Raw genomic sequence first — 22,792 nt, forward strand, 5'->3', positions numbered from 1 at the left:
AGAGATTAAAACTTTGGGAATAGGGAAAGCTTATTTCAATGTCAATTAAGGCCAACAGTCATCTTATGAGAATAGTAATAAATTAAGGTGGTTATAGGTAGGATGTGGCTCCTGTCTTTTTTAACAAAAAGATGACACTTCTCCATGTGTTACTTCTTGATATGTAGAATTTCAGTGTGCACTCAAGGACATAAATGCCTCTTACTAAACAGTCACTGTAACTTCTTGAAATTTTCTGTATTTTCTGTAGAGCTCTCCTGTCCAGCTAGTGACTGAGATTCTCATACTGATTGTGAGAGAAAAACATTTTTGCCCATTGTGCAAATATTCTGAGGTTTCAGAATGCACACAGGGCAAACAAAAAGTACAGCTTCTGAAAACCACCATTTAAAATGCAGCCTCCCCACCCTGCACAAAAACTGCATTTTCTACTTTTTTTACTCTGTAAAAAAAAGTATTTTGCCCTTCCCAGTGCCATAATTACCATGGAAACAGAACTGCAAATTAAAACAAAATTAACATGGTTTATGCTCACAATGCAATAAAACATACCCCAGAGTTAAACTGAAACAACAATTGCTTGCTTTATGTGAACACGATAGATGGCTGAACATTCATGTTTTGTTTACTGAGAAAATCTTGAGGTAGTTCCCCATCTGGGGCACAGAGAACTAACACTACATGGAGGGCCAAATCTTAAAAAGATGGACTGACTGATGCTTATATGCACAGCATGTGGAATTTGTACATTTAAAAAGATCTGTATATGCATTTACTTAACTAAATAGCTTTAAGAATTAGTGCACATTTTAGAACCTGAAAAGCAGGCTCAATCTGTCTGCTTCATCAGATTAATTTAGTCGTAATTTAAACTGTGTTCAGCAGGGGTGGTTGAGATCTCTGCTGTTGGAAGGTTTCTCCTTCCCTGTTCAGGTTTAACATCAGTCTTCAATGGCTGTGAAATCAAGACCCTGCACATTACCTGCACAGCTCCATTGTTTGTTACACTTAAATTTATGAATTCCATGATTTCACAAAATTCTATGACTCACAGTTCCTCTTGTACGTTAAGTGTAGTTAGAATGGGAATAGGAAAAACTTACTTTTACTGACTTCAGAAGAGTGGAGGCACAGACAAAAGTTGCGCTGTCCAATTTTGGTGAAATAGAGACCTACAGTTGCATAGTAATCTGTATTTTGGTTTGGGAATCTTTCATTTAGCAGAGCCATCAACATCATTTGAAGTTTAGGAGGAAAACGGCTATATCTGCCATATATATCTCTGTGTATGTGCATATATACATATATACACATGTATATAGATACTTATGTATATATATTTATTGATAATGAATACTACTTCCTGTTAGTGAAAATTCGTATTTAAAAGGAAATTTAGATGAATGTGTATCAACAGATAATGCAGAGCTTTTCTGTTAGACAGAAGAAAACCACACTACGTTTTGTCAGTGACTGAACATACAACTTTGAAAACTTAATCCATACAACTCCAGCTCCGCATTATTTAAACTTTACATCGCAGAACTGTCTTACATGAGTGCTACTGCATGAGTTCTGCATTACAAACGATCAAAATATTTAATTTATAATATTTAATTTATATCTCCTGCATTAGAAAATGCCGCTATGAAATAGCAGAGGTTAACTTTTTTTTTTTTTTAATTACTTCAGCGTCATCATTATAACACATTTGAAGGTCCTTCAGCGTTCCACTGAATACAGGGAACTAAGAAGGAAAGAGATCACCACAACATGTTTTCTGTGAGCCTAAATATTCTTAAAACACGGTATTTTTTCCCTAATAAGGGGCTTACTGTAATAAGAATTTATTCAGGGCAACTGAAATAATGTTTCTTCTCAAAACCAGGTCACCGAAGAGCACCAAAACTTTGCGAGGCATTAAAATACACGTAGTGAAACTTCCAACAAATGAGACTGGTGGGACACAAAGCTTTTCAGCAGGAGCTGTAGTTCAAACTGCTTATTAAGATAACCTCCTGTGGAGCAGTTTACTTCTCATGTTGATTTGTATGTGCTTTCCTTTCCTTGTCTTGTTTTTTTTTTTTTTTATTTGGCAATAAAAATTCATTCTGTCCTGTTTTGCAACACCTGGAGCTAAGAATAACTGAAGCAGCATACTAAAAGGTTCTTAAATTGTTTCATGTAAAAAACAGCAAAATAACAGTGAAATATTTCTGGCACTTCAGTTATCATCAAGTTCAGTTAGTCACGCACACACAGAAAAAAGGAGGAAATTCTCACAAATATACTAAGTAGGTCTGATATTTAGGTTTTTGGGAGTTCAGAGTCAACAGAAAAGAAAAAAATGCATACGAGTTTGGCTTCCAAAAAGCCTACAGAAAACTTCATATATGCGTACAAGCTAAATGTTACCTCTCTTCCTTTTCTTGCATCTTTGAGTGGGTTTGGTAGCTGTGCTCCTTTTCTCCATGTTTATCCATGCCACCCAGCATCAATGTTTCTGTGCGATTCTGTCCTTTAACAAGACTGTTTTGTAATCTTGCATTCTCATGCTCGAGTTTGTGAATAGAAGCTGTGAAATCTCCATGTTTTTTGTTAGATAAATCGATACTCTGTGAAAGGAGATAAAGCCCTTACTCAATGAGCATTTTCTCCACAATAAATGGGTGTTTGTATTTTAAACAAGCAAACACAAAACAATGTTCTATGCTAAAGAAAGACCTAGCTACCACATATAATCACGCAACACTCATAGCAAGCCAAAAGAACTGCTTCCAGAAAAAAATACTGTAGATAAATGTGAAAAAAGGGATTTCAGCCACTATAACACAATAAAACAAATAAAATTTCTCAGGGAACAGGGCATGCAAAATCTTATTGTTGTGAATTCATCATTAATGGCATTGTAGAATGTATGACATAAAAACAACCATGACTATAGCTGTAGACTTGATTACTCCCTTCAGTAATGACTACCAAAAATAACAAGAAAAATTACGTAAGTTAATTTCTAGCTAAATGGACGTCTACAGGCATAGTTTCATATCTGTGTCAATATATATCACCTTCAGTTTCTGAAGCAGTATAACCACATTAGCACAGTGTTTTCCACCTGTGTTACTGAATCCTGCCTCTTAGTCAGATTAACCCACATGAAATAAAAGTCAAAATAATGAAAGGGTAAACAATGCATGCACTACAACCAAGGGCTGAGGAGGCCCATCCACTAGGAAATCAAAAGTGGAAGGTTAGCACTGGAAGTATACTTCCAGAGTACAGTGTAACACTATACCGTTGCCAACAGAAAATAATCTGCAAGGACTTGTCAAATTATACACAAAAGACTGAGAATACATACATTTTACCAAGAAGTGTTCACATTTATTTCTAGTCTCACCCTGTTCTTTTGGAACTTAGTAGTTCATGACCACTAAGGATTTGGTTTGTGTGAACTGCTAGCACAAGTAGCGTTCCTGCACCTGTCTGTTTTTTTGCACTGTTTGATTTAATGTTATCTCTTCCTATGAACCATGCCTTAGTTAGTTCTATGGCAAAATTATGAGCCAAGCTGGCATCGAAGTGCCAGAAAGTACAAGAAAATTCAACATTTTGTTCAAGGATGGATGGAGGGTAGAGGCTCAGTTATGTCTCCTGTGTGGAGAAGTGAGGCAGAACACACACAGGAGGCTACTAAGTCACCTTAACATTAATAGCTCTAGAATCAGCAGTACAGTTATAATGGCTAGAGCCCCACAGCTGAATTGACACAGCTACATTGCTTTTGAAATCTAAACAAGTACCTCTTCCTGGTGATACATGACACTATACTAATTCAGGCTAGCATTATCTCAAGGATTTTTGTTGTGCTTTATTATAAAAGCACATCCATAAACATCACTCCTGTCCATGCAATCTCAACATCCAAATACCAGATAATACTCTGTGTTTAGTTCCTCACAATAAAATAGTAAAGTAGGAAGGAATTAACAAGTCAATAAATGCACTGGTATGTGCAGTGACCTTTGCACATCTAGTAACTGGAAAAAGGTGACATTCTTGGGTGACATTTGCCAATTTACAGTGAGACAATTACCAGGCTATGAATCCCCCAAAGACATACCTACAGCATTATTTACAAACAGCATTTCAGTGCTTTACAGTGACAGACACAGTAACTGCAGATGTTCTATAAGGAGGTGAGGTTTTGAAATGGTTTGTGGAAGGCAGTGAATGTAATTTTTATCATATCTGTATAAGTTACAATTCCACATTATGTTACATTGTATGCTTTTATAAATTAAACCTTAAATATCCCCTTTTTGAAGGGAAATAGATACTGAACTCTGACAATAAGCTGGGTGGGGTCAAAACATTGCTTTGCCTTTTTTTTACACCGCTATTTAAATGTTATATCAACAAAGGGGTAAACTAGTTAAAAAGGTAGACATTTTTGTATCTGTGAGAATGACAACTGTTTAAAAATGGATATTTTCTGAAATAAGTCAGTCACAACAAATAGGCCTCAATAATTTTTTCAGTGTCAAAGTAACTGAAAAGTCTTTTTTAATTCTAGCTTATTACATTTCATGTCAAAATTATTGCTAGCAATGCTCATCTTCAGGCTTCATGTGAATACAGTTTGTCTTTGACTTGTTTATTTTTATTTATTTATTTCACAAAAGCCAGAGACTTTTAAATCTGCCATTTCAATCAACATTTACAGGTACTATTAGGAAATGCTCCTCATATTGCATAGATTAAAATAAAATAAAATAAATTACCATGCAACTTTTATACTTCTGATTTTCCATGATCTCTTTCAGATGTGTGTTTTCAGATTTGATAACTTTGTATCTGAAATTCAACAACTAGGAAAAAATTAAATTATTAGTTATATATAAGGACATTGCTGTTAACTTGGAAAAATACAGAGTATATACAGAGTATATAAAATCATAGAATGGCTTAGGTTGGAGGGGACCTTAAAGATCATCCAGTTCCAGCTCATTGGCAATGGCAGAGGTGCAACCCATCAAATTAGGCTGTGCAGGATCGCATCCAACCTGGCCATGAATGCCTCCAGAGGTTGGGCATCCACAACTCTCTGGGCAGCCTGTGCCAGCACCTCACCGCCCTCTGAATAAAACATTTCTTCCTAACATCTAACCTAAATCTGCCCTCTTTTAGTTTAAAGCCATTCCCCCTTGTCCTACTACTAAGTTACTGCTGTGATGCTCTCAGTGAGTTCTTCTCCCAGTCTGTACTCATAACTGGGATTGCCTAGACCTCAGTGCTACACCACGCACTTGGCCTTGTTAAACCTCACTTAGAATATAGGTATGTATCAGTTCAATCAGTTTTACAAAATATACGTAAGTAATTATGAACTATAAGAAACTTTTTTTTTTTTTTTTTAATACAGCAATATTAAATGTGATAGGACTAGAGGGCATTGCCTCAAGTTGCACCAGGGGAGGTTCAGGTTGGACATTAGGAAAAATTTCTTCTCGAAAAGAGTAGTCAGGTGCTGGAATGAGCTGCCCAGGGAGGTGGTTGAGTAACCATCCCTGGAGGTGACCAATAAATGTTTAGATCTTGTACTGAGGGACATGGCTTAGTGGGGAAATATTGGAGGTAGGTGGATGGTTGGATTGGATGATCTTCGAGGTCTTTTCTAATCTTGTTGATTCTATGATTCTAAATCACAAAGAAATATTAAATACTCTATCAGAGACATAGAAATGAAGTGCCACAAGTTTTGTTTACCTTTTTGAAAGAAGTAATCACTTAGGAAAACAAGAGATTACACATGCAGCACATGTGGCCCGGTAAAGAGTGCCACACAGCATCAGCAGCCTCACATTTTCCCAAAATATTAACTTTCCCATTGTCAAAAGTAACTATTACATTAATCACTGTTTTTTTTTTAATATGCAACAAGTCTCTCAGAAAACCTAGATACCCATATACCCTTCATAGGCATCATGGTTATTTTGGTTTACATAACTAGGTAATGGGAAGGTATATTTGTTTTTAAAACTGAAATTTACCATTTAAAATATGAGTACCTTACAGTTTTCAGCTTTCAAATTGATAGACTTTTGTGAGTATATTTGTAACATTCTTTAAAAGCTTTTAAAAACCTGAAAAGATAGGAAATGTTCTAGATTATCTAATAATTCTAATGATTAAGTACTTACAATAACAACAAGCTTGAAAATTTCCATATATTTTGCATATTAAAATGGTGACTATGACTGATGGTCAAAATGATTTGCAATTTAGATGTACAGCTGACATTTAGTGGTGTTTTATTGTTACGGCATCAATTTGGCTGCTTCTGTAACATTTAGCAATTATCACTGCTAATGAAAACTACATAAAGAAATGCTATACCTTTTTTTAACAAATAATGTATGTCGTTATCTATAGTGTGGAGTAAAATGACCTAGGATGTTTTTGCCTGCTTGCATACCTGTTGTTTTGCTAACAATTTGTCTTTTATCTGTAATTCCGTTTTTAACCGTCTTTCCAGAAGACTAGCTTTCTCCATGATAGTTGCTATAGTGATCTCTTTCTGATGAAGCTCTTCTGTCAGGTCAGAGATTTCTGTTCTTATTCTTTCCTGCTCAGAGCAGTGGGACGGCTCCTTTTGATAAAGATGGTTTCTTATCTGTTGCAAATATGTTTCAATATATATATATATATATATTGTTGTGCAGTAAATACAATTGCACCACTAACCACCCACTCAGTAGTGACTTTTTTGCTGCCTGCTTCCAAGGCCCCCAACTCTTCTAACCACGTCAGACATTTTTGAGACTTTACAACAAAGTGTCTTTCTTCATGAGACAGTGCCCATAGCTGAATTAATTTTTTCACCTTTTTTCAGTCCTTCTCATGTTTTCATTTGCCTATTTAGTATTAGAAATGAACAAAACACAAAATGTTTAAATTCAGCATTTAAAAGAATGCAATAAAGTCAACTGTATAAATTGGAATTTATGCAAAAAAATATTCAAGGAAATATTCTTTCAGTAAACCTAAGTATGATATATTGCTCCAAAGTCAACTTAGGCTGCATTAAACATATCTTTAACCTAAGATAACTTCGGAGGAAGATAAATAAATAAATCTAGAAACTCTTTAGTGAGAAACTATGATAGAAATATTATGTATGATAAATGAATTTATAAGAATTTTTCTGCCACTACATATAAAAGGAAAGGTCAACTTTTCTGCACTTCTCTCCTATGCAGAGCTCTCCAAAGAATCAACACAAAGATTGTTTTCATAATCTTTCTACCAATAAACATTATATTATCTAAGAAATACAACTACAAAACCAGCATAAATAGCTTTGAATGCATTTTAATAACTCTTCAAACCATACACAATCAGTAGCAGATGGCATTTCATATTTATTTATGCAAGCCACAGTGAAACACTAGAATTATAAACAAATAGATGTAGATGCAAAAAATCCAAGGGCTGGATCATGACTACCATGCCAAAATTGCTACAGCATCCAAGTCAGCTGCAGCAGTTCCAGATGTTCCTGCTTATGTTGCTACTCAGCAAAAAGCAGACCAAACCCGTAAAGGGAGTTTGGGGCATCCTCTTCCTCAAAGTGTTTTCACTAGCCAAGCCATATGTGATTCCACAGTGCCATGCCACCACTGCTTGCACGCAGCACTGAAATGTAGAATGCAACGTGAAGCAAACTCAAAAGAAAAGAGCACTGCCCTGGGTTGTGCAGCAGATGACTGATTAAGCTCAGCCTTGTGTAGCTACCAGCCACAGGGACTTTTAACAGTTGATTTGTTAGTATATGTTACATCTGAGCCCATCTGCATTCCTCCTTATTAATTTATTAACTTATTAATTACCTCCTTATTAATTTATTAACTTATTAATTACCCACATAACCTTAGAGGGCTTACTACTTGTAAGGTATTATCTGAATCACAGTGATGTTTAGAACTGACCTATTACTTTAATGAAGTAGCTACATTTGCTGTGAGTACACAGCATCAAAATACCAATTGCACAACTATACAATTACCATATATGAAAACTTTTTCCATATATGAAAACTCCATATTGTCCAAAAACTATAGTTTATCCTCCATCCTCCCTTTTCACATGGCCAAGGTCAATACTTCACGTTCTCTTTTCAAAGTCCAAGATTGCAGCATGAGATCTAGAAACACTTAAGAGAATAAAGTACCTTGCTTAGCACTTCCTGTTGGCTTTCTTGACTCTGTGCCTGTAAATCAGCATTTTTATTTTCCGATTGCTCAGTAAGTTGTACAAAGGATGATCGATGCCTTTAAATAAAAAAACAGAAAAATATGAAATAAGAAGAATGTGCAAGAATATTTACCTTACAGTATCTTCTCCTCCAAGTAAAACCAGGAACCTGCTTGCTGATGAAAAACACCAACCAAGAAAAAAACCAATCCAACACCAAAAGAATTAGCCTAAAACAAGTTAGATCTTGACAAATTTCTAGAGATTAAGGGCAATGGAAGACTGTGCAGAAAGGTTCCTGAAATCTCTTGTTGCTTAGTATTTCATATATTCTCAGGATAGTTATGGTAGACTAAATAAACCATAAAAACATGAACCTTTTACTCAAAGGAAGAACTGTAATTGCACTACTCCCAGTGTGTTTTAATGTCAAGGAACATAAAGGCACTTTAAGCAAAGACATAAAATAGATGAAATACATCGATTTGCAAAGATTTAGGCAACATAAAAGCCTTTTAACACAGCTGACACCTCTTGCATGCAATCTCATCCTATATGAAAATGCTTATTCAAAAATTGTTTAGTCTGACCTCTGAATTGCAAGTCTCTTTTTAAACAGACTTAATTTAGAATCATCATAGAATAACAGAACCCTTAAAGTTGGAGGGACCTCTGAAGGCCATCTAGTCCACCTCCTCTGCAGTGAACAGGGACACCACAGCTAGATCAGGTTGCCCAGAGCCTTATCTAGCCTTGCCTTGAAAGTCTCCAGGGATGGGGCACCCACCACAGCTCTAGGTAACCTGTTCCAGTGCCTCACCACCCTCACTGCAGAAGGTTTTTTCCTTATATCTAACCTAAATCTACCCTCCCTGAGTTTGAAGCCATCTCCCTTTGCTCTGTTGCCACAGATCCTTCTAAAGAGTCTATCTGCAAATTTTCTTACATTTAAACTAAATGTAAGAAAAAGGTTATTAACTCAGTAGTCATGAATTCAAATATTGTCCTCAGCATACATACGTTTTCTGCTTATCCTTATTCTCTCTGACTTTCAGTAATTCTGCACGCAACTGTTGGCATTCCAGTTGTATCTTTCTCCAGAGAGCATCCCGTGATTGCAGCTCATTTCTCATCTCTGAAAAGCTTGCCTCCATGTTCTAAAGAAACACAAATACACAAAAAGGTAAATAAAATGAGAAAGTAATAGCTCAAAATGCTTTATTTTACTACATCAGTTGGTCACAAGGGATACAGAGAAAGCTGAGGTACTCAGCTACTTCTTTGACTCAGTCTTCACTGGCAAGGGCTCTCGCTGCTCTGCCCAAGCCACAGAAAGCAAAGGCAAGAACTGGGAGAAGGAAGATCTTTCCACTGTAAGTGAAGACCAGGTTAGTTCTTTAGAACTGGAAGGTGCACAAGTCTCAATGAGATCCATCCATGGGTTCTCAGGGAACTGGCAGGTGAAGATGCCAAGCTGCTATCTATCAAAATTGAAAGGTCATGGCAGTCTGGTGAAGTTCTCACTGACTGGAAAAGGGGAAATATAACCCCCATTTTCAAGAAGGGAAAAAAAAGAAGATCCAAGGAACCATAGGCCAGTCAGTCCCACTCCTGTGCCTGGCAAGATCATGGAGCAGATCTTCCTGGAGGCTCTACTAAGGCAATCGAAAATAAAAATGAGGCAATTGGTGGTAACCAACGTGGTTTCACCAAGGGCAAGTCATGCCTGACAAACTTGGTGCCCTTTTATGATGGAGTTACAGCATCAGCAGATAAAGAAAGAGCAACTGACATCATCTACCTGGACTTGTGCAAAGTGTTTGACATCGTCCCACATTACATCCTGGTCACCAAATAGGAGAAAATTGAATTTGATGGATGGACCACTCGCTGGGTAAGGAATTGGCTGGATGGCCACACTCAGAGAGTTGTGGTCAATGGCTCAACGTCCAAATGGAGACCGGTGACAGCTGGTGTTCATCAGAGACTGGTGCTGGGACCAGTGTTATTTCATATCTTTGTAGGCGACAAGGACGTGGGTTCGAGTGCACTCTCAGCAAGTTTTCAGATAACACCAAGCTGAGGGGTGCAGTTGACATGCTAAAGGGAAGAGATGCTATCCAGAAGGATCTGGACAGGCATGAGATGTGGGCCCATGCCAACATCATAAGGCCAAGTACAAGGCCCTGCGCTTGAGTTGGGGCAATCTCAAGCACAAATACAGGCTGGGCAGAGAATGGCTTGAGAGCAGCTCTGACAAGAAGGATTTGGGTGTGTCAGTTGATGAAAGACTCAACATGAGCCAGCAGTGTGTGTGTGCAGCCCATAGGGGCAATCATATCCTGGGTTGCATTGAGAGAAGTGAGACCAACAGGTCAAGAGAGGTAATTCTGCCCCTCTACACTGCTCTCATGAGATCCCAACTCATGACTGTGTCCAGTTCTGGGTCCAGTTCTGGGTCCTCCAACACTAGAAGAACATAGAGCTGCTGGAGCGGGTCCAGAGGGGGCCAAAAAGATGATCAGAGGGCTGGAGCACCTCCCCTATGGGGACAAGCTGAGAGAGTTGGGGCTTTTAAGCCTGGAGAAAAGAAGGATCCAGAGGGACCTTATTGCGGCCTTCCAGTATCTGAAGGGAGCCTACAGAAAAGCTGGGGAGGGACTTTTTATAAGGGCATGTAGCAACAGGACAAGGGGAAAAGTCTTCAAACTGGAAGAGGGTAGATTTAAACTAGATACTAGAAGAAATCCTTTGCTATGAGAGTGGTGAGATACTGGAACAGGTTGCCCAGCAAGGTTGTGGATGTCCCCTCCCTGGACATGCTCAAGGCCAGGCTGGATGGGGCTTTGAGCAACCCAGTCTAGTGGGGTGTCTTTGCCTATAGCAAGGGGGATGGAACAAAGGCCATAAAATTCCATGATTCTATGATTTTATGATAACTTCTGACACCTGTATAATTTGTTTGAAAAGAGATAAATGCTTTTATTCTGAGTTGCATCTCTGAAGAAGGCATTGCTTCCATGTCATCTCCTTTCTCCAGAAATGTCTAAAGATCAGATGCTGAACATTCTTCAGCTTTTACAGCCTTTCCGTGCATATCTCTGAAACTATCATTGGAAATACTGTTGCCAAGTTCTTTGTCACACTAAATGTATCTAAAATATGTAGTTTCCTTGATTCAATAGCTTCTTCACACGTGAATGATGCTTCTTCATGTGTAAGAATTTGTACTGTAAGTAGCTTGCATTTTTTCCTAACAGCATTTCCAGTTTTATAAGCATGAAAAATATAAGACTATAGAAAGGCAGGATTAGGTGCATGTCTTCATTAAACATTGCCTGAAGGCTTGGAGCAGGTGCCTGTAGACTTATGTGCTTAGATAAGGCGTGTGCTCAATAAACACCAAAACTAGATCTCTGTAGAGGTAATTGCCTCTTTAGATCAACATCACCAAATTTTCACATAATCATGAAAATCCATTTCTTAGGGAGTCCACAAATCTTGTCTCTATTTTACGTGTCATTTCTGGCTGATAATGTGGCCTCATGCTATGTGTAATATTTGAAATCATAAAATCTGAATTCCTATAGCAACTACTATAAGATATGCTAACATCGCACTAAAGATATCAAATAACAAAAGGAGCAACAATAGTCAGATTCTTACAATAGCTTTCTAATACCTAGAAACGTTTCCTCTCATTCAAGATCTAGATGAAAGAAAAGGATTTTCCATGGATGCTGATCCTTTGCGTTTAAAATTGTTACACCAAAAACTGGGATTTTTCATAATTTCTTCCCTTTAATATAATATAGGTTCCATATTTAAAAGCAAAAAATGAGACTTCTAAACTTTCAAAAGACTACTTTAAATATGGAATCAAAAAATGACACTGCAAGCAAGAAACTTCAAAGGTTTATTTCCCTTAGAGCCTCATATTAGAATGACCTTCCTTCCAAGAAGCCTGGGGTTTTCCTCTGGCTGAAAGAGCTGCCAAAGACAGATATGAAGCACTTCTGTTTTTTTTATGGAGACTGTACATACAGATTCATTCATCAAATCCAGTGTTAAATTAAGCCTGAGAGAGCTTTTTAAACTTGGAAATGCAAGTCTGGGCATATTCTGGTGAACTAAAGCTTAATGAATTTTTAAAATTGTCAGCAGGAACTTGCTTATGATCATCTTAATGACTTCAACATTCAAGAGATAGACACAGCTGGTACATAATACATTAATTTGGGGTGTGTGTGTGTACACCTCTGATTTGATTATGCAGTGGATAAGGGGAATGCTTCACAATTTTGAGGTGGAAGTCAAATCACCTGTGGCACACTGCAGTCACCACGCACATTTACAGAAGTTGTACTTCCTCCTGTGAAATGTAGTAATACCAGAAATAACAGCAGCCACAGCAGTAGCAGCAACGATACTTGAAACAGAACTTCAGGTCAAGAATTTCACACATCATTTAAAAAAATAAAATTAGATATGTACCACTTACTGCACTTAGTAAAAATATCAAAATAAAAATGAAAGCATAAGGTTTTGTTTAGAAAATGTCCAATTAAATATTACTTTTTTCAGAGACTGTTTCAAGTTGAAAAAATCACCAAATGCTCTCTTTTATTTTGGGAAAAAGTTTGCTTTAAATAGATTGCCATGTTTGATATCAAAAGGAAGACTCAAAACTTCTGTGATCAGTTTTTTCTAACTCTGCTCAAAACTGTTGAACCTTTTTAACACAGTCATACGCTGTATTTCTATATAAATTAGTGTCCACTAGCTGACTTAATGCAGACTTTCCAAGAATCAGATTTCTTGTGTGATGTTCTCAAGCTGCCTCTCATGTACAGTTGCAACTAAGTTTGTCAAACAGTTCATGAGATTGAGAAATACTCTTTAGTCTCAGTTTGGATCTTCTTAAATTCATATTTTCTTCACAGCCAACAAATCCGCCTTCCATACAGTTTGCTATTCTTTCTAATCAGTTGTATGACAGCAACAGGTGGAAGCATATATAAAGTAGTCACAGGCATAGAAGATGTGTGAGGCATAATACCAGGCTAGGAGGCTAGGTGCCATGGAAATCAGTCTTGTCCCCACCATCTCCTCCTCCTTCCTTCACCTAACCCACGTCCAGCTATCCTTGTGCTCCATCCAACACTCACATGCTCACCTGCCTGCTCCTTCTGGCTGATGACAGACCCTGCATTTCCTGCTTTCTCATATGGGTATCTCTAAAAAACATTTCCTCTATTGTGAAAATTTTCTTAAAGAAGGCTACAGCAAACTGCCATCTACTCTTCCTGTGTCCCACAGCACTTACTCCCCCTGCTCCAAATATATTCTAATCCAACTACTGTCTGTGGCAACCTTTTCACATCCTCCAATGCAGGTCTTTTTGCTTGCATACTGATAACTTGCATATAGTCTTGTGACTTGGGGAACTAATGTGCAAATCAAATGTATAAACATCACACACGCAGGATTTGGTTGTTCTGACAATACCTGAAATAAATCTCCATCATATATCTTAATTACTGTGAAGTATATTGTAACTAAAGTTAAATGAAGTTAAGAAAAGTAGATGATCTTTCTTCAGATAAAGTCACTATAACTCATTCGATATATTCCTGAATATTGAAGTGCTTAAATTAATAAGCAAAATCATGTTACTGGAAAAAAATAGAAATGAAAATCTTATTCTTGATCTGTTTCAATCTTTGCTAATAAAAAGGCTGAAGATATGAGGTAGAAAACTCCCGACTGAGGGAGCAAACTCCCCCGCACTGCACTGGTGGAGCAAGTCCAAGACCAACTCATGAGACTGAATGTGTACAATTCATAGGGCCAGACAATATGCATCCCAGGGTCCTGAGAGAGCTGGCTGACGTGGTTGCTGTGATGCTCTCCATTGTATTTGAAAAGCCGTAGCTGTCAGGTGAAGTCCCTGGGAACTGGAAAAAGAGAAAAATCACTCCCATTTACAAGAAAGGGAGGGAGGAGGACCCGGGGAACTACAGGCCTGTGAGCCTCACCTCTGTGCCTGGGAAGATCACGAACAGATTCTCCTGGAAGACATGTTAAGGTACATGAGGAACAAGCAGGTGATCTGAGACAGCGAAGGTGGCTGCACCAAGGGAAGGTCATTCCAGATCAATCTGCAGGCCTTCTATGATGGAGTGATGGCATCAATGGACAAAGGGAAGGTGACCAATGTCACCTACCTGGACTTCTGCAAGGCCTTTGACATGGTCTCCCACCACAACCTTCTCTCTAAATTGGAGAGATACAGGTTTGAAGGGTGGACTGTTTGGTGGATAGGAAACCGGTTGGAAGATCGCAGACAGAGGGTGGTGGTCAATAGCTCTATGTCCAGGTGAAGGCTAGTAATGAGCAGTGTTCTCCAGGTGACTGCCTTGGGTCTGGTACTCTTTAACATATTTATCAGTGACATAGATGATGGGATTGAGTGCACCCTCAGCAAGTTTGCAGGTCACACCAAGCTGAGTGGTGCAGTTGATACAGCAGAAGGAAGGGATGCCACTGAGAGGGACTTGGATAAACTCGAGAAGTTGGGCCTTTGTGAACCTAGTAAGGTTCAACAAATCAAAGTGCAAGGTTTTGCACTTGGTTTGAGGTAATCCCAGATATGTATACAAACTGTGAGAAAAGCTCCTTGAGAGTAGGCGTGCTCAGAAGGACTTAGGGGTCCTGGTTGATGAAAAACAACCTGAGACAGCAGTGTGCGCCTGCAGCCTGGAAAGCCAATGATATCCTGGGTTCCATCAGAAGATGAGTGGCTGGCAGGGCAAGGGAAGTGATTGATCCCCTCTACTCTGCCCTTGTGAGTCCCCAGCTGGAGTACTGCCTCCAAGTCTGGGGAGCCCAAAACAGGAAAGATATGGAGCTTTTGTAGAGGGTACAGAGGAGGACCATGGAAATATTCCAAGGACTGAAGCACATCCTCTACAAGGATAGGCTGAACAAACTGGCCTTGTTCAGCCCGGAAAAGAGAAGGCTGTGGGGAGACCTCATTGTGGCCTTGCAGTATTTGAAGGGAGTTCAAAAACATGAGGGAAAACAGCTTTTTACAAGAGTAGATTGTCATAGAACAAGAGGGAATGGTTTTAAACTACAGGAGGGGAGATTTAGATTAGATGTCAGGAGGTAGATTTTTACTGAGAGTGGTGAGGCACTGGAACAGCTTTCCAAGAGAGGTTATGAATGCTCCATCCCTGGAGGTGTTTAAGGCCAGGCTGGATGGGGCCCTGGGCAATCTGATCAAGCACTTGATCTAGTGGTTGGTAACCCTGCATGGGGCAGGGGTTTGGAACTTGATGAACTCTAGAGTCCCTTCCAACTCAAGACATTCTATGATTCTATGATATCTTATCTCAGTCTTGTAAGAATCCATAGATAATGAGCAAAGGAGAAGGCCCAAACAGCTGTCTTCATAAAGCAGCTGAAAAATGGTAAGCTAGAGAAAGGATAAAATCTTATCCATTGATGCTGCCAGCCTAGCCATTCATTGCACTGAAGAACATTCTTAGAACAGTAAACTATACCATACGCTTTTATATCTACTTATTTAGTATGTAAAGGGCACTTTGTGCAACAAGATGTAAACCAGATAAAGACATTCAATAGAAATAATTTTTATACAAGGAGCCAAGTGAATTAAGATAATTCACTCTGGTGCTACAGGGAAAGTTATAAAAATCTAGGTAAATAGACAAGAATAAGATATACTACTGCATATCAAACATTTTTCAAGTCTTACTCAAAAAACTGACTGATCTCGGCTCATTCCATGTTTCTGCAAAGAATATACATACAACAACTGTACAGATCTTGTATATAGGCATCTTAGAACTACTTTTTAGTATAGTCATATTAAAATAATGCTCCAAAATTTATTCCACAGCATTTATGAAAAACAAAATGTATTATTACCTGGCACTGGTTTTGGAACATTTTTAGATCCTCACGGAGTTTCAGATTTTCCTCTTCTAGTCTATTCCTGCTTACTGTCATTTCACTCACTGCTGCCCTTAGCTTTTCAACAATTAACCCATCGTTTTCTCTTTCAGGCTGGCCATATTTAACAATCTCTTCCTGGTTTTGTTTCTTACTGTTTATCTGGAATTGATAACACTGGGTTTGCTTCTATAAAACAATAACATACTTTAATAAAATTCAAAAATTACATCTAAATTTTTAGGGCCATACAGTTGCTACTGAAATGATTAAGCTAATTTCCATTTTCTCCATCAGGACTTGCTTAGAAACCTTTGCTTAGGCACCTTTGGAAAGGTTTGTATCACTATTCTAAAGGATATTTCCATTCCTTAGCCTCAAGTTCATCATGCTCAGTGAGAATAACATTCCTAAAACTTACAAGGGTACAGAATTTTTCAAGAATTTTTCTCTGTTGTGTATTTCCCTAGCACTTTGATATTAATTAGCCTCACAAGTGAAAAGGTGATTATGATGACCTACTCAAAACAGTTACCTATAAAAAATTATTTGAGAGAAATGTTTCTCTTTGATATAATGAACTCAGTAGGAGATGTGCATGTTTGCCTCAGGATTGGTATTAACCTTTGACTAAAAGGTGAGTAGTACACAGTCTGTAGCTCAGTTACTGCAGTAACTGTATTTTTTTGGTATCATTATTGTTAATCTTGTGGAAAAATCATTGCACATTCAGCATCTCTAGAAACAGTCTTGCACTCCATTCAGTTTCTTTAGTTTCTTGTACTCATTAAATAACTCTAAAAAGAAAACTTCAGAAAATAGGTACTGGTGGTATTTGTGAATTCACAGGCAGTGTGAAGAACCACAATCACTATGGCAACTGTTTAAAAAATTATCCATATAGATCCTTCCACCTGGACACAGCAGCACTAATCTTTCAGAAGACTGAAATTCAGAATTAGCTGAAAAATGACACCAAAATATAACCTGCAAACCATATATCACATGAAGAGATCAAATTGAGCAAGAAAACTTAAATAAAAAATAAGTAGTGCTGCATATATTATATTTCCTTGATAAGGACTGCAAAAAGGAATTCTTTCTTTGAACTGCTTTTGATTTCATTGACTATGTTCTCTTAACTTGTGCTGGCTAAAATGGACCACAGGCTGCATATTAAGTAAAAAGTCTAAGTAAGTTGGCAGGTAAATTTAATGTATGTGGATAACAAATTAAGGTCCCCCAACATCTAAGTTACGGAGTTTGACATGCAAGGATGTCAAAGCATCCTGTGAAATAAAAGTGCTAGTCTCCTTTTGGAAATCAAAGACCTTACAAAAGAGGAATTTGGGCCAAAGACACAGAATCTACCAATGCTTTAGAAACAATCCATCAAGCTTATCATTAATAAACTAGCCTGATGTTACTAGTATGTGATGATGTTACAGCTGTGATGAAAGCTGTTTTCAAAGAGAGTTCACTGATGACAGTCATGTGAACTTTGATAGAAAAATGTGGATGATCATCTTGAGTACTCTACTTTGACTTGTCTAATTATGCAATCAATTCAACATGCACCAGCCAGTAGATTTGTCAAGTCAAAGCCCTGTTTTTTTCAGCCATTTATATGGAAGTTCAATAACAGGAAAAGAATGCTTTCCATGTCTGCAAATGAAATGTAACTGTCATCCTTGGGAATAGTGGATATGGGTAAAGAGTCTCACAGGAACCATTAAGAACATGTTTCACTAGATTAAGATTCAATGAGCTTAGTCCCCCTGGAAAAGAGGATTACCAGTTAGCAACGTAATTGGCTTCCCCATGCTTCATTTTGTGCTGTTTTGTAGCCCAAATAGTTATTTCTTTAATTTTTTTTTTTTAGAGCACAATAGGCCATCAAGAAATCAACAATGTATACTTTGTTCTAGAATGAAAATATTAAAAAATTAAAAAATATGCTATACCAATAGGCTATATAATAAAGAACTAAGTGAACTGGCAGGTAAAAAAAGGATCACAAAACCAACAATGGACTGAATGGTAATTGAAAGATGAAAACTATGATTGAAAATGTATAAGCAATCCAAAAAAACACCTCTAAGCAGGCTTTTGGAGCAGCATAGAGGGATTCAGTTTTCTGTATAAATTAATGTCCATTTATGATCCTCAAATTCTGAGGGGATACCTTAGGTTTGAGGGAGCTTTATATTTTGAGCAAATAGGAATGAGATGCACTATCTACAGTGGAAGTTAAATTTCAACAACTTTTCATCACAATTATTGTAAAAGGTCTGCTCTGCAAGTAACGCCTCCAATTTTATTCTGTAGGCCCACAGTGTCAGAGTTGAATGTTGGTGGGATGGTAGCAGAGGTTGAAACTTCCTGCCAATATGGTGTTACATTTTGTTGCCATGTGACAGATGGGCAGCAGAGGGGCAGTCTGACAAAATGGAGTCTGACATGGAAGTGTGCAGGGAGCAAAGGTGTGAAATTTAATTTCTCAGTGTGGAAAAAATTCCACGTTGACATTCATTAATGCTAACTGAATGTTTATGGAGACCAAACAGTGGATGTGAGCGCAGTGAAACAGTGGGTGGTATGTCTCAGCAGTGGTGACAGTGACAGCAGCTCACCTCTGCTGGTGCAGATATTCACATGTCTGGCATGCAGGCTCATGTTTGTAGTTGGCAAAAATACGTAGCTAATGATGGTGAATGTGTTGAAAAATAGTGTTCTGCAGCTGAGAATTTGCTCCATCAGTGTTATTGTTCTCTTTGTATCTGTTGTAACTTCCATGGAAATGAATAAGGCACCATTACTTTCAGAGCAACCTACATATGTTAGTAAATAGCATAGAAAATAAGTCCACAGTGTACCTGAAGAATTGAAAAGGAACACGTGTTGCTTTTTACAGTTATCTTTAGCTGAAATAGTGTAATTTTCAGTGTGAGATTTATTACACGAGAAAAACATAATTAAAATAACTGCATGTATTAGTATCTTTTCAGTATGGATCTTTCTTACTTAAAATAATATGTCCATATTATTTTTTTACGGTTGCTATAAGCTTAGGCGTGATTAGATTTTAAAGTTAAAATAACTCAACCTGAGCAAACAGCTCATTTAATTCTCAACTTCCTTCTGAAGAAGGAAGGTAGAAATTTTACCTGAAACAAATTACATTTCTCAGACAATATTTTTTGCTGAGCATCTAAATAAATGAGATGATTTTGGCAGATTGTCCCTTTCTTATCCCATTCTCTTGATTTTGCTTTAAATTCCTGAAAGACAGCAAAACAAAGTTACTGAACAGAGGGAAAATTACTCTTTTTCCAAGTATTTTATTAATTTTATCATTCTAAGAAAAGCATAGCTCTGTAGCTCATATGTAATCTTTCCATAATTTTGGAAAGAAGAAAAAAAACCCAATGATATAAAATAGCCATCCAGCCACAAGCCACCCTGTCTAGAAAAAAGTCATCTTAAAGGCTGTTAATCTGAAAAACTTGGGTGGTGTACATAATTATAGAATCATAGAATCACTCAGGTTGGAAAAGACCTTAAAGATCATCGAGTCCAACCACAAACCTCAGACTTAACATCCCCGGTTTCTTCAGTCTCTCCTCGTAGGGCATATTCTCCAAGCCCTTCATCAGCCTAGTTGCCCTTCTTTGGACCTGCTCCAGCACCTCAATGTCCTTTCTGTACTGAGGTGCCCAAAACTGAACACAGTACTCGAGGTGAGGCCTCACCAATGCTGAGTACAGGGGCATGATGACTTTACTAGTCCTGCTCGCCACACCATTCCTGATACAAGCCAGGATGTCATTGGCCTTCTTGGCCACCTGGGCACACTGCTGGCTCATATTCAGCAGACTGTCCATCAGTACACCAAGGTCTCACTCACTGAATAGAAATGATAAAGTATTTGAAATCACTTCAATTGCTGTAAATGTTAGAGTTATGACTATAAAACACCAATTATATTGGAAGGTAGGAAGCTCCTGTGACCTTAAAGAAAAGTAAGAGTACAGCATGGGATCAAACCCTTAATAATCAGACCAATATTTTGAGCGCTTTTTTGGTTGTTCCTTTTCTTGAACAAATGAACAGCAGCTACAGTGAATAAATTTTACTTCCTGTAAAATTGTTTCAACTGCTGTTTCTGGAATTTTTTCCTAAGTTCACCTAGTTTGAACAAAAACTTTTTTTAACAAATGTTATTACAATCAGGCTTTGCTAATAATACTTCTGTATTTGTGTTTATATTTATGTATAAATATAATAGTTTTGTATTTATACACATATATTTGTATTGATATATATTTGTATTTATATTCCTATTTACATTGTTTGAATTTTTTCTTATATCAGATCTTGCAATCTTGTCACAATTGACTTTAAAGGCAATATTCTACAAATGAATGAGAGAGCTCCACAGCTAATGACGTTCTAGCTCTTCTTGTTTGGATGAACAATTAGCAAAATTACAGTATACTGTTTTATACAGTGGAAAGCAAAATGCTCTTATAAGCCATAATAAGAATTGGCTTTTTCACAAGGGAAGCATTGGTCCCAAAAAGGGAAATGAGATTTTATAATTATCTTAAACTGACTTATTCCTCTAATACACACACACACACACACACACACACGAAGCTACTGAAATGAAATCAAATGCTTTTCAACATAGATTAATACAAGTCTTAGCTTTCATAATATGTCCTTTGGTATTTTAAATGAACAAAAATCTTCCAGTTTCACAAAATGTCATAGAAATGCAGTTACGGTCTGCTAAATGAGGACTGCAGGTTTAAGGCCTTAGTAAAGGACTGCTGAGTTTAGTAGATTTACAACACTGATTACTTCCTAAATACTAGAATTCCCTGTATATATTCCAAGCAATCGTTTTTCATACTACTTAATTAATCAAACAATAGAATTGTGTTATGTTATTTTCTCATTTTAATCTTGAATGAGGTCATTCTCAAATTAGCTGGATCAGACAGTTTCAAAGTAGTGATATATTTAGTCTATTATCAATGAATAACCCATTTATTGTTCTTGTAGTGGCAGATGCTGGTAGCTATACTGAAATCCAAAGCTTAGCAAATTTTCTGATGATAAGGACTCTTCCATGTGGAAGACATCATTTATGTGTTATGTAAAGTGACCTGAAGGTGGCAGAAATTCCTCCTACATGTTACCTCATAAAGGAAAGATAGGCAAAATCAAAATACAGATCCTAAAATGCTTTTTAATTGTAATTTAAGTATGAAAGTAGATCAAATCTGTCAGGTCTTAAGTTTTCATTTGTGGAGTTCTCCATGTTTTTAAATTGTCTACCATCATAAATCTAATTAAATCTAAATCACAAGCATCTAAGTCCTCACGATGCTTAAAAGCTATGCAACTGGCTCACACTTAGTTTCCACTCGTCTTCTTTTGCTTACTTTCCCTACAGAACTCAGGTCAGTAAATGCTTGAAGCACACACTAACTTTTTTATGATCTCTGCAAAGGATGGCCAGAGAAAATATTGATTGTTTTTCTGATCCTTCTATGCTACATCAGACTAGAGGATAGACTGTTCTCCCAGTGTAGGGAACACTCAGTTTAATAATCTTCTTTCCAAACAGAATCTGAACCAGAATATTCTCGTGTTAATTTTCTACATAATAAACTACACGCTGCTTTTCAACAGTTTCTGGAATTTCTCTTTTGGAAGTTGTTTCATTTTGTACTGGCTAAGTAAGAAAGCAGAAGGAAAAAATAACAGAGCTAGAGATTACATTGCTCAGTCGTATGTTTCTTTGCCAGTGAATGTACCCGTAAGAGTATTTGAGGAGAAGCTGTCATGTAGAATCGCACTTGACAGATGCCAGTTTTCTGTGCTGGGTAACTCAGAAAATATTTAACTATTCTGCAGATAATAATGAAACTTCAAACTCTTGAGAAGTCAAGGTTGGGAATTCTGATTAGAGATCAGCATCTTACTGTATCCAAGAATAAGTCAGCTAAAATCCCTTCTGTGTCTGGCTGAATAGAGAATATGACTGAATCCTATCCTAAGCATCACAGATTATCTAGTTCTCCACTCAGTATGTTGGATTCTTCAGACTGTATTTTTAAGTGCCTTATCTTTGCTAATATGTGACCTAGGGAAACTAAGTACTGAAGTCAAAGCTGTGGATGGCCTCAGACGGATAACTGCTGAGAGGACATGTATAACAAACAGTTTTTCAGTCCTAAATCCTTATTCTATCTAGCCCTACACAATAAAAGTTGTCTTGAACTCTACAAGACTTATATTAATGGTAAATATCACGTGACAAAATCCTGCACGTATAAAAACTCTCACGCCTGAACCGATGATACTATACAGTACACATACAAGAAGTAATATTATTTATTGTTACCTTTATGAAGCAAATGATGTATATTAACTCATAAAGCTATCTACAACACTAATAAAACTTCAGTGAAAGAAGAAAACCTGAATATCAAACTATACCTTTTCTTATATGTCTTTTGTAGAAGAATCAGATACTTAGAGT

General features: G+C 37.3%; 1 protein-coding gene across 10 annotated transcripts in view; it reads right to left on the reverse strand.

The window, feature by feature from the left end:
• DEUP1 (deuterosome assembly protein 1) overlaps positions 1-22,792 on the reverse strand; it is a 73,212-nt gene that overhangs the window by 37,103 nt on the left and 13,317 nt on the right. For 4 of the 10 annotated variants that reach the window (XM_040671927.2, XM_040671925.2, XM_040671928.2 and 1 more), the window contains 7 exons: positions 19,404-19,517; positions 16,213-16,398; positions 9,277-9,413; positions 8,234-8,333; positions 6,479-6,676; positions 4,785-4,871; positions 2,416-2,615 (listed from right to left, as the gene is read on the reverse strand). In XM_040671927.2, the coding sequence (XP_040527861.1) occupies positions 2,416-2,615; positions 4,785-4,871; positions 6,479-6,676; positions 8,234-8,333; positions 9,277-9,413; positions 16,213-16,398; positions 19,404-19,517 (1,022 nt within the window). The remainder of the gene's footprint in view (positions 1-2,415; positions 2,616-4,784; positions 4,872-6,478; positions 6,677-8,233; positions 8,334-9,276; positions 9,414-16,212; positions 16,399-19,403; positions 19,518-22,792) is intronic. The other 6 variants (XM_040671930.2, XM_040671936.2, XM_040671935.2 and 3 more) reach the window with 4 other exon arrangements.

This window comes from Gallus gallus, chromosome 1 (genome assembly GCF_016699485.2).
Source record: "Gallus gallus isolate bGalGal1 chromosome 1, bGalGal1.mat.broiler.GRCg7b, whole genome shotgun sequence".
In the NCBI taxonomy this organism is placed as follows: Eukaryota; Metazoa; Chordata; class Aves; order Galliformes; family Phasianidae; genus Gallus; species Gallus gallus.